The 12,977-nt window shown below is 33.4% G+C and overlaps 1 protein-coding gene across 1 annotated transcript in view; it reads left to right on the forward strand.

Annotated features, from left to right (window-relative positions):
• Positions 1-12,977, forward strand: part of LOC124358159 — a 33,640-nt gene that overhangs the window by 12,519 nt on the left and 8,144 nt on the right. Inside the window, exons 7-10 of the mRNA XM_046810453.1 lie at positions 6,500-6,556; positions 7,042-7,094; positions 7,753-7,792; positions 9,792-10,310. Coding sequence (XP_046666409.1) covers positions 6,500-6,556; positions 7,042-7,094; positions 7,753-7,792; positions 9,792-10,310 — 669 coding nt within the window. The remainder of the gene's footprint in view (positions 1-6,499; positions 6,557-7,041; positions 7,095-7,752; positions 7,793-9,791; positions 10,311-12,977) is intronic.

A 12,977-nucleotide genomic window follows, 5' to 3' on the forward strand; every position in this document is an offset into this window, starting at 1 on the left:
TTTATTTAGGTTTTGGTTTGTGGTTCCTCCATACACTCCTATCCCATATGCAATGTGGGATTGAATATGTGCATGAAAAACCATTTTTAGTTACTGACAAACTGCATAAATAAGAAAGTCTTTTGATAGCATATAACCCAGAATTTATCCGCTTAATTATCTGTTCAATATGAAGATTCCAGCTAAGATTTTTGTCTATTGTTAGACCGAGAAATTTTGTGTAGGAAACTTGATCCAAACTGGAATCGTTTATCAATATGTTAGGATTTAACGTTTTCTGTCTTGTTTTGTATTGAAAGAAATAAAATTAGTTTTATCGGTATTTTTAAACTAATTTGTTGTCAATGAAAAATTTTTTGTACATTTGAAAGTTGCAGATGTGCAGATATCTCCAATTCGACTTCTGTTTTTGCAGATATAATGAGATTTGAGTCATCTGCAAATAGGCACAGACTGGTTTTTTGAACTTTCAAGATTACTAAGGCAGTTTGGCATATCCTTTATATAACATATAAAATAATATAGGACCTAAAATAGACCCCTGGGTACTCCATTTTTTACTAAATTGGGGTGTTGGATTGAAATTTTAGTAATTTGTTATTTTTTATGTGAGTTATTTCAACGTATTGTTCTCTTTTAGATAGATATGACTCGAACCACTTTAAATGAATATTATGGATACCTAAATTTTGCAATTTGTTAAGTAAAATTTCATGAGATATGCTATCAAAAGCCCTTTGATAGGTCCATGAATATTCCTGTTACATTATCACTTTTGTCGACTGACTCTATTATAGGACTCAGTGAATTCTATCAATGCAGTTATAGTAGATTTATTTTTTCTAAAACCGTGTTGTTCCTTGTCATAAAGATTATTTATTTCTAAGTGTTTGACCAATCTATTGTACATGGTTCTTTCAAAAATTTTTGAAGAAATTGATGGTAAAATTGAAATCGGACGATAATTTTGAATGTCTGTTACAATACCTTTTTTGTAGATAGGTACAACCTTAGACAATTTTAACTTACTAGGAAATATGCAGTAATGAGAGAAGAATTTACCAGATGCATTAATGGTTTAATTAAAGAGCTTTTTGCAAATTTTATCAATTTCATAGGCACTCCGTCATACCCGCTACAAGATTTATTTTTGAGTGAGTCAATAATTTGGTTCAGTTCTTCTACACTCAAGGGCGGGCATTGAAATTTAGGAGACGTTATATTTATGTTCTCAGACTGTGGTTGTAATGAATTTGAAGGAAGGTCTTTTAACAGTGCATCTGTCGCATTTATAAAATAATCATTGAAGGACTTTGCAATTAGAGATGGTTCAGTAATAGATGAATCTTTTGATTTAATTACAAGATTGCCTTCGCATTTATATCCATTCTTTTTTGTTTCATTATTTATAATTTGCCCATGTTGTCTTGCTAATATTTTCTGAATTTTTTATTTTAGTGTCGAAAATAATTTTGTTTACATTTTATTAATTTTGAGTTGTATTGCCTAGTTTTATTCTTAATTTCATTTTTAAGGTTTTCTGATTTTTTCAACCTTGACAACTTATTGAGGTGTATAATTTCATTTTTTTCATCTTTCAGTTCGTCCGTAATCCATGTCTGTTTTTTATTTCCTTTTTTAATTTGCACAAGAGGGAAAGCAGAGATCAAAATAGTATCTAAAGATACTATCAAAACAATCATACTTTTCATCTATCGGAGAACAAAAGATTGGAAGCCAATTTCTTCTTTTCTAATAGAGATTTGAATAATGTCATATTGTCAATTGAAAATTTTCTTCCTACGAAGGTTAAATTTTGTTCAGATTTTACTTGAATTTGTAAAAGTTCGAGCATTTGCGCATCATGATCAGACAAGGCCGTTATAATTCCAGAGACTTTAATTTCATTTTTATTATTAAAATTTGTCAGAAAATTGTCAATACAAGATTCAGATGTTTGTGTCACTCTGGTTGGGAAAAGTCAACTAAAAAATTCATTCCATGTCGATTTAGAATGTTCTTAAGATCTCTCGTCTCCTTAGATTCATCTAACATGTTAATGTTAAAATCTCCTGTAATGGTTAGATATTTGTCCTTCCCTACAAGAAAATTCTATAAGAAAGTTTAATCTCTCTAAAAATTCGTTATTTTTAAATTGGGGGTGTTCTGTATACTCCTGCCAATATAAAACTAAACTGTTCTGTTTTAAATTTAGCGACACAACATTCAAATAATTTATCTTGGCACAATTCTACAATGGCAGGGAGCACCAGCTGCCTCCCCTTCAAACCCTCCTTTGACAGAATCACTACACCCCCTCCAGAAGTTGTAGTACGGGAATATTGTGAAATTAAGTTATAGTTGTCTATATTGAATCTTTCAAGTTTAAATTGATGACATATTGTGTTCTGTTAGAAACAACTATTTGAGGATCTAATTCAGACAAAGTTATTTGTAATGATTCTTTACGGGAGTCTAAGTCTCTAATATTTTGATGAAAAATGTTTAAGCTTTTATTGATTTTTATTGAAGTTATTTATGTGGGGTGTAGAACCAGATCCCGTGGGGAGTTTAAAGGCGGGGCATCCGGTGTTACCATCATTATCTTGGTTGAAGGGGATTACATTTTCATCAGTTTTGGAACATGAGATATCTGAAGCCATACAAGAATTAGAAAATAAGTCACTATGATTATTAAAAACAGTTTTAGACATAGGCTTAGTTAATAAAGGTGGGAAGGTCGTCCACTGAGTCCGTCATATGTAACTCGTCATGTTCTTGCGGCACTATATGTCCAGTATTACTACCTGCTTCTCTGAGATCTTTAGATGTATATTGCTCGGATTGTTGTTGTTGCAGCTTCTAGTATCTCCTGAGCAGAAGTGGCTTCCATTTGTTTTAATAAGATACTGGAAAATTGAACTATATAAATTTCTGTTTGAAGTCCACAAAAAGAGAGTCCACTTCTTAAAGGCCGTTTTGAGTTTTCGTTTTCATCATATATAATAATCTGGATAGAGGCTCCTGTCTGTTGCTGGAAATTAAACAATATTGGTTGCGAAGTGTTCTGTTGGGATGTTATCCCCGGACACAACCCATTTGTGAGCAGACTAGATACTTTAAATTTCTTTTTTTGAACTCTTCAGTGAGGTGGTTGAAAGCCATGTCATAATCACAAGCTACAGGCTTTTTATAAAAATCTGGTTTGGTAACCAATCCGAAAACATTCATTCCATCGATGCTTTTTTGATGGGTTTAATAGTTGGTAAGGAGAGAGTGTGGTTTACCAAACTGTTGGCTGAAACATTTTGCCACCCCAGAACTCATATGGCATTCATGGTTGAGGTCTCCAGAAAATACAGTGAGCAAAAGCGATGTTTCTTATTATTCCTATTTTTTAAAATTATTTTTGTCATATTAGATTCAATGATTTTTATTTTTGAATCCCCATTCACTACTATTTCTTGTTCCATCTGTAATATTTTCTGATTCTGCTGTAGTGGTCTTTTGATGACTTTTTTCCTTGTTTAATTGGAAGTTTGGTTCAAGGGAATTAATTATCATATAAGATAGTTTCTTTTTGCCACGATAATTGAGGTGTAGGCCGTGTCGAGTGAAAAATGGTCTCGTTTGAGTTCTTCTGAGTCAATTATCCTTACATTAACCATTCTCACTGCAATTTCTTTTATGTAATTGTTTACTATATCTATTTCATTATGTGTTGGGTCAATTGTATTTACATCATTAGCGGTACGGGATTGTTGTTATGTGTACGGTTCTCTGTTGTACTTAAAACTTTGCAGGTAACCTTCCAGATTAGTGTAAATTTCTCCAGTTGATTTTTTAGTAATGTTGTTAGTTCCCGCAATTATGACTGTTGGGCGGCAAAGAGCCCTTCAGCTTGCTTGTACACTTGCTCGGTTGTAGCCCCGGGCATAACCAGACCGCTTACTTTAATTTTTCCCTTGCTAACAGGCACCAATTAACTCAGGAAGGCCCCGTCCATGGCTGTCTGAGTAAAATTCAACATCCATTGATTTTCAACTATACTCACTCTCTTTCCCTGTTGGTGTTGGCTTGGAGATGGATGTTTTTCTTGGTTTTATCTGTTTTTCATAGTTTTTTTTTATTTATTGCCAGATTAAATACTTTTGTGTCATACTCTTGGTATTTAAAGCTTCGTACTTGTTACTTAGAGGGATAACAGTAAGATCTTGAACCTTTTTTTTCTGTTTTTTTTTGAGTTTCTATTCTTTTTTTTCACCTCACTCCAGTTTTCTTTCTTGTGTGTTTTTTTTCCTGGTTACATGTACAATTTTGGGGAGTTTTATGCAGGTTGAGGTCTTCTGTGTGTCTTACAGGAGTAATAGCAGCAGCAACAGTATCAGAACTTACCAAAATTAGGGATTCAGGCCGAGCAGCATGGGTAAGGATGGGAGCGGGGTACTTGGTACATCAGTTCAGCAGCTGTGTCAGGTGTGAGTGCAGATAGGTTGTTATTGTGCAACAGGAGAGCTAGCTGAGCCCGCTTAGTTATTATGTCACTTGGTTTTATGTCTGGCCAGAAACCAGGGACTGGGCTATTTTTTTATTTCATAGAATGTACCCTGAGTGATACGTTGGATGAGTACGTCGCCAAATATCAACATATAAATACCGCAAGTCCACTCCATTGCTTTGTTGTGGCACGGCTACTTTATTTATAGGTGTGAGTTTTTTTTAAGCCAAGGTGTTTTGGATATAACTTTTTACAACTTGCTTTGCATGTGGTAAGTTGTAGTCACCTATTGAATCAAAGTAAAAAAATTCATTGTGTAATTTTTCGTACAACAATAGACTCCAGTGCGATCCTCCCTCTTGAACAATGTTAGGTGAGTTACTAACAGGGAAAAAAATATATGATTTATTTTGAACTTGATGGGATTTTCACAATGGAGTCATTGTCTTCTAGATATTTGATAGCATGCGTTACCACAGGACTCAACAGGAGTATTTCTGTTTAACTACTTTTGACGAAAGCATATTATAATACAATTCAATGGAATCGTCAGTAATGTATTTTTGACTCCATTATAGACATACAGATTGACAGCCTATCTGTTTGTGTTTGTTTCCATGTTTCTTACAGATTGTAAAGGCTTGGTTTGGGCACCTACAATCTGATATTTAGTTATTTTATTTTTTGGTGTAAATGAGTTATTAGTTGGAGTTTGCCTGGTTTTAGGTTGTTCAGATAACTGGTCTGGATTTTTCTTCTTCAATATGGGTGAGACAAAAACTCTTATTTAATGAACTCCTATTAGATTGATTTTTCTGTTTAACTTTCCAGTTGTCTTCAATTTCTGTACATGCTAAGGCATAAACTTCATTTTTAACTTTTTTATCTTGAGATATTTCAATGTTTTTGATCTGGATAACTTGACAATTCACTTAGTCTACATGTTCCTATATCTTTAGAACCATAAAAGTAACGTTAAAAACAAAGGCATTTCCTTTTTTTTCAACATTATCAACCACCGCTGGCCATGGAGCATGCCCTCTTAACTTTGCTATTACTAAATCACCTGGCTGATATTTTAAGTTTTCCATTTGTAATTAAGATTATATTGCCAAAATAGAAATATTTTCGTTTCAGTTTTTATTATTTCTGGTATTAATATTTCTAAGCCTTTCTTAATGTTCAATAAGATTTAATCGGTAAATCACTGATTACTGTTGGATATAAAGCAATTGAAGATGTAATTGGGCTATACTAGTTGACCTTGAGCTACTCTTGTTTACTTGGACTCAGTGTTCAAACAGCTGTCAAACAGTAAAGCATGCTGTAGTAGAAGTGTTACAGTGATAGACTACATGAATGGACTGGATACTACTACTGTCAAGATGTAGTGCTTGTTTCCTGTTGAATAGTAGTACTTATTGAAATAAAAACGAGTTTACAATGTCCACTTTGTGTTACTTGTGCCAATTGTGTAATCTAACCACACATATTATTGATGTAGTTTTCAAAAGTGCAGTTTTATTAGTGATTTAGTCAATGTTAAGCTGTTACAAAAAACATGTGCTTTTGGCAGTTTGGAGTGAGTACTTTTTAATAGTTAATTTTAAAGTTTATTCATGGATTAAAAATAATGTTTCTTGGCTCAGAATGTCGATAATACTTATCACTACACTTTAAAATGATCCACTGTGTTGCCTGGTTAGTAGATAATGTAAAAAACTTAAAAAGTCACAACACATAAAAAACTTGAATCCACTTAACTTGAACACTGTAGTTAACTACCCAGAGGCAACAGGGATAATCCAAAATTATTATCATTCATTGCATTATTTTAAAATAACTAAAGCATGTGGACAAAAACTATTGTAAATTTCATTTCACATCCATCTTGTCTACCTCTGAGTTTCGAAGAATAAGAGGAGAAAAAGTGCTTTATATGATTATAGAGTGAGTTTTGGAGTCTGATAACATTAAAGAGAGACTATGGTTTTGTTGCAGAGATTACGAAGACTCCCAAGACGGTTGGATCCAGTCAGCATCACAATGTCTGACGATGTGAGTAGTAAAGTATTTTTAATGTTTAATTTAATTAGTTTTCGCCTATTTACCCCCACCCCTCCACCACTTGATTCTCAGTCACAGTTATGTACACTTTGTTTATTCAGTTACTGTCATCTCTTTTGTTTATTCTTCAACGAGAATGCTATCAGAAATAGGAGGCCAAATATATATGTCTGTATAGACCCAAATTCAGCAATTGATGGTTAACACTTATTTATCCTAAAAATGTCATTGAACTCAAGTTGTTTGCATTTTGATATAACATGTACAATGTTGTGGATAAAGTTTTGCCTTATGCATGCTTGAATGTTCTACTGGAAGAGTTGTTTGATTTCAGCCAGGAGAGATTTTTTAACAGTTTTGAACTGCCATTTGGGTTTTAATTTTCTGTGGCAAAAGTACAAGTTTTAATAGAAGAATAGGATGGTCACTGGAAGTGGCCAATATTGGGTTTCTGTTTAATTCTGATTTTATTTCAGGATTCAAGCATCTGTTCTCAAGACGTACATTACCTGAGAGATCTCTTTACAACGTAAGTTGCCGTGTTTATTGTTACGGGTTGTTAGTATCTAAAATAAATTTCTCAATATGTTTCCTTAATAATTGTCAATAGAAGTCTACAAACTTTTCATGATTTTTTACTGATAAATTGGATAGTCTTATGCAAGAAGAAAATAACATAAATAAAAATCCTTTTGTTCTTATTAGTATTGCAAAGTCGATCTATACAGTGATCACGACATTTATTTGAAAAAAAAAAAACAATGTTTAATTCCGTTCAAATAAAGGGCTTACATTTTCATTATGGAAACATGTTAACTAAGAAGTTCTTATAATTTATTTACATTTTATAGTATACCTATTATTTTAATCACAGTCAATATTACTTTTACATATATTAAAATACCTTATAGGTTTTTGACTAAACCTAAAAAAAAAGATTGAGAGTGTTCCTCTTATTGTAAAGATGTGATATACATAATTATATAATAGGAATAAAATGTAAAAAGGTGTGGATTTGAGGAGATCTAAGAAAGCAATGTTCTATGGGCATAAAAATGAATTTTTTCAAGTAGAAGAGTAATCTTGGTTGTGTTGACAGTATAATCTAATTTAAATAACTTTGAAACATTATTTAGTGTGTAAACAAAATTTTTTACTTGTTTATATAATCAGGTTATTTCTTCCAGGATCACAGAGTTTGATGATTATCAGAGGATTGATGAGGAGGTATGAACTACTTTTCCTTATTACTTGATATATTTTTTAAATATTATTAATTAATTAAGTAATGATATTGGCATTTATATTGGCCATATTTGGGAAATGTTTCACAAATAATCTTTTTAATAAATGACTCTAAAGTTAATCATGTTAAAAATATACTAAAAAGGATTTTAGAAAACAAGTTGTGTGTGTGTATATATATATATATATATATATATATATATATATATATGTTATGCACTGTGTTTACATTTATTTGTGTTTTCTTAATTCTTGTTTACTTGTTATAATTTTGTATTAATTTTTATTTAAAACTTCCTGAAGGACGGGGGAATACAAACCTTCACTTTTGCTACATTTCCAAACAAAATAAAATTTACAGAAATAAAATCTGTATTCAAGAACACAACTAGACCAATCGATGGTTTATTTAGGATATTAGTTCAACATATTTTCAGCGGGAATGATGGCCTTAAAATATTGCTTGATCATACTCCCTGGAAGAAGCATTTTACCAGTTTTAAGAGAGACTGAAAGACTTTTTTGTAAAACTGTAATCTGTAATCTGTTATGTTTTTTTACTATAGTCACAGAGTATCTGGATCACTTCAGGTTCCATTTAATCCAGATAAACGAGGTTTTTCTCTACTACTTATTCAACTTCTATGAGTGTGCCTATATCCAAACTTCTTATATGTGCCTATAGGTAAACCGCTTACCAAAAGACACTGGTTGTTCATGCAGGGTGGGGTAAATATCTCTCCACCACTGTGATGCCATCCTCTCCCAGTATCCCCACCAATGCTCGGCACTCGCCCGATCGCTCTATCCCCTGACCTGGCCACTGCCACTGCGCGGCTAACCTCACACCAAAACGCAAGCTCCATGGATACGTCTATGTCTACATTAGTCTCTTCAATTAATATTTTACACTTAGATTGCGACACATGTATAGGCCTACACACAAAAATACAACATAGTAATAGAATAGATAAGTAGCTGCAGTAAATAAAACGGTATGAGTGAGACACAATCCACATTGCTGATAAAACAGAGACGAGGAGATGTTTGCTCCACTCCCCACCACTGGAGGGGGGTCCCTTCCTGCATGTGGCTGCTCAGACATTTTTTTTTTTTGTTCTCTTAGGACAAGAAGCTTATAAATTGCACTTTAGTCCTGTAAGAACTTTTGCACTGCTTCCAGAGTGACAGGATATTCAGGATGGGTAAGGTTAGAGAGTAGGGGCCGCCTCCTATCGAGATCCATGAGGAAGAATAAGGGCACTACATCTCAAAGTCATGTTCCCCCGGAAGAAGAAGGGGAGGCCAGCTCTGAACCAGCCTCTCCAGTCAAAATAGGCAGGGGGTAGCCTATTTATACCCTTGGTGAGGATAGCAAGAATCTCTGAGGTTAGGGAATAAACCCCACCAACTCCAACAGTCATCTCCCACAGTAGCCTAGACCTATCGAATTGCCGACAAACCCCAGAATCTCAACATATGTGGTTAGTGATGTGCCGCTCCTGGACATCCATAAGGTTGCCCAGATTGAAGTGACACATCGGTTTTTGCTGTGCCCAATGGTGGGTTCAACTGGAAGGTATAAATCAGCCAGAAGTGATCCCTGCTGGGATTGCTCAGACATTTGCTTCTGTGCAGATTTCTTTGTGAGCGGGTTATTTATTATATGTAAAAGAATTAGCCTAATATCAGTTGTTGATTTTGATTAACTTTAAATGCCATTTTCTATTCTGTTGTTATGAATCCCATACTTTTATTTACTCATTTTTAATTAAAATTTTGTTTGGTTTTACAATTGTATTCATTATTTAAATTTTATGTTACAGTTTTTATCATCCTTACTTTTGGTTTTAACTTTGTGTGGCCATCCATGCAATTAAATAGGTTGTATAGTTGTTTTAATTTTTTAAATTTTCATCCATATGATGTTGTCAAAGCATTTGTATGTGTTGTGATACTAAATGAATCAATGTTGCTGCAGGATTTGTTGAAATTCCCTGGTTCACCAAGCAATGCACACAATAAAGTACAGTACCAGTTGTCTTCGCCTGTCAACAAAGATACCCCATGCCAATTATTGACTGAGAACTTGCTCACGTCCGGACCTTCAGATGTGGAGTTGATGGGACTGTGTGAGAACGAATTCAACAGGTGTTTTGAGAAAAGGGTGGCGAGATCTCCAGTCCTGCTGGTGTCAGATATACCCCTCGTTCCTCGATTGTCTCCCCTCACCCACACTGTGAGTGACATAACTCATCCTAAACCTCTTTCCTTAGCACCTCCAGTTGTGGCTGAAGAGCCAGGTCTCATCTCCCCAACCATTCATTTTCCAGTACTCGCTGGATCACATGTTACGTTAGATCCTCTTTTGCCATCCTTTCCTGTCCTCTCTGACTTGCCTGAGGAGATGTCTTTGCCACCTTCACAACAATGGGGCATCAGACGACCTCTGAGTGACGTACCGGTTGAACCAGAAAGTCCACAACAAAAACGCAGGAAGGTATTGAATTTTAAGTACATTGCCAATTTTAAGTAAAATTACAAACTTCTTAACTTAACATGTTTGCCGCATTGTTAAATTTAGCAATGTTTCTCATATTACAATGTGAGCCACACCGGTAACTAATACAGGTGTGCTATTTCAATCTGATATGGTTCACTGGTGACTCATGAGAACAGTGGTCTTTGGTATCTGTAAGTATAGTGTAGGTCAGCGCTAGAGCGCTCTAGGTGAAATTGGCAGAACTACCAGATTGTGTTTTTTTTAAGGAGTGCAATCATGTACGTTGTGTACTTTTAACTGTCATGAGTAACCCTTGACTCGTGCTGTACACTACTTATATTCAGTTATTTGTTTGGAAATAAACTGCATATAAGCTCGAAGACATTAAAAACGTAAAGATTTACTTTGTGGCCTGGAAGCTGATGCAGTAATAAAGCAGACAATGGCAGCAGCTGAAATACGCACACTATTTATATTCAGTTAGTTGTAAGGAAATGAACTTTATATAAGCTCCAAGACATTAGAAACATATAATAATAATAATAATATTTATTTGCCATAAGAATCACAAAAGATCATTGACAATGTCATTTAGCTGCTAAGTAAGCTTAGTCATGAGTCCATCACATATTCAAACATGGTCAATCAGTATTTTATAATCAATCAAACACAATATTAAAAAGGATTACAAATTACAAATATTATATGTTAATTACAACCTAAAAATATTTACATAACTAATACAATGTAAGATTGCACCTTGTGAAAATCCAAATCATAAAATTCCCTGCATAAATCAACATAATGATTTTAACATAATAACCCTCCATTTAACTGATACTATCCAATATAAATACCAAACAGTACCCATCAAATACTCCGTCAACAACAGCCTCTCTCCGCATCAGCTAAGTATACATCCTTCAAGCAAAGACCAGCAAAACATGATTAACAAAAATGGTGATTTGTAACAGGCCTCGTGCAAAGTTCTAAAAGTCTATTGGATCAATGACAAAAAAAGTCATCTAGTTTATAAAGGGGATGTTCTAATAGCCAGTTATAAAACTTGTTTTTAAATTGCAGGATTGGATATTTATCCATAAGTACCTTTAATTTATTGTAAATTTTCATAGATATAATGGTATGGCTACTTTGGCATTTACTCAGTCTAGAAAAACGCTATGAGGGCTCTATCCTTATTCCTTGTATTATAGTTATGAATATCATAATTATATTTATAACTGCTTTTATTTTTAATTGCATATAGGGTTAAGTCATAAATATAGAGATTAATTACTGTTTGTATTTTCATTTTAATAAATAAGGGTTGACAATGTTCATATTCTTGTGAATTTGTTAAAGCCCTTAAGGCTCTTTTTTGGAGTATTAATATTTCTCCTATTCTGCTACAATTTCCCCAGAGTATGAGCCCATAACGCATTATTGACTGAAAATATGCAAAATATGCTGTTCTGTTATACGATTCCGGGATTTTATTAGTGAGACTCCTCAAGAGATAAATGATTCTATTTAGTCTTGGATTAATCGAGTCAATGTGTTGGCTCCATGTTAAATGGTTATCAATAACCATTTTACATGGTTATCAATAACCATTTAATATACTCTGTGACCTGTGTAATAATGTAGCAGAAAATGAGCAGTTGAAATCAGCATGTACAAGGGATAGAACTGCACATGTCGGGGAGTCATGGATGACTTATGCTGCACACAAAATATAACTGTAAGTAAAGTAGGTCACGTGCGCCATGAGTCATCCGTGATTCACATGTAATATTACACTTTATTGTAATAATTATAAAATATATTTCTCCCCATTTCAATCTTTATTTAAATTGGTAAAAAGCTGTTAAACATATGTTTAGTAAAATAGAGTAGCTTTGGTGAAATTCGTTAGGTTCCCATTGAGGGTTCTACAATGAGTCATCGGTTCAGTCACCAGTGAACTATGTGGCAGTGAACTTGTTAACTGAGCATTATTGCACATTAACAATAATGAAAATAACACTTAATATTGTTCAGGTATTCCTCTGATTGTATTTATTTATATGCTCTTTACAGACATTTTTTAACTAAAGAAAATTACTTTTTATGCGTCAGAATATTTATACTGAGTTATAATTTTGTGTAATTATACAGATTTTAATTTATTATTCTTTGTTTTTTTAGTCTTGTTAGTATCTTGACTACCAAAACACTATTATAAATTTACTTTTAAGTAAAATAAGCAATAAAGATAGATATAACAGTAGTCCTTCCAGCTCAGCCGGAAGAAGTAGATAGATTTTGTGGAAACTGAAATATTATTAATTTATTCTTATGAGGTAACAAATTTTTTAGTAAATATTATAAGCATTCCAAGACGCTTTTTTTGTTTTTTCTCTAGGTTCACAAATAACAGAGTTATGAATTTTTTTTAAAGTTTGAACAGCTGCTTTAATGGAATGAAACAAAATAACAAGCTGGCCAACAAACAGCCAAAATATTTATAAAATCAGTTATTTTTATATTGTTTAATTTTGTTTGGGTACTTTTATAACAGTTATATATTATGTAGCCTAATATGGTTTTGTGCTCTGGAAGTCATGTTCAGTTAAGTTGTGTAGAAGGAATTTTCTATAAGTACTGCCATGAGGACAAATGCAA

Source organism: Homalodisca vitripennis, chromosome 3, assembly GCF_021130785.1.
Source record: "Homalodisca vitripennis isolate AUS2020 chromosome 3, UT_GWSS_2.1, whole genome shotgun sequence".
Classification (NCBI taxonomy): domain Eukaryota; kingdom Metazoa; phylum Arthropoda; class Insecta; order Hemiptera; family Cicadellidae; genus Homalodisca; species Homalodisca vitripennis.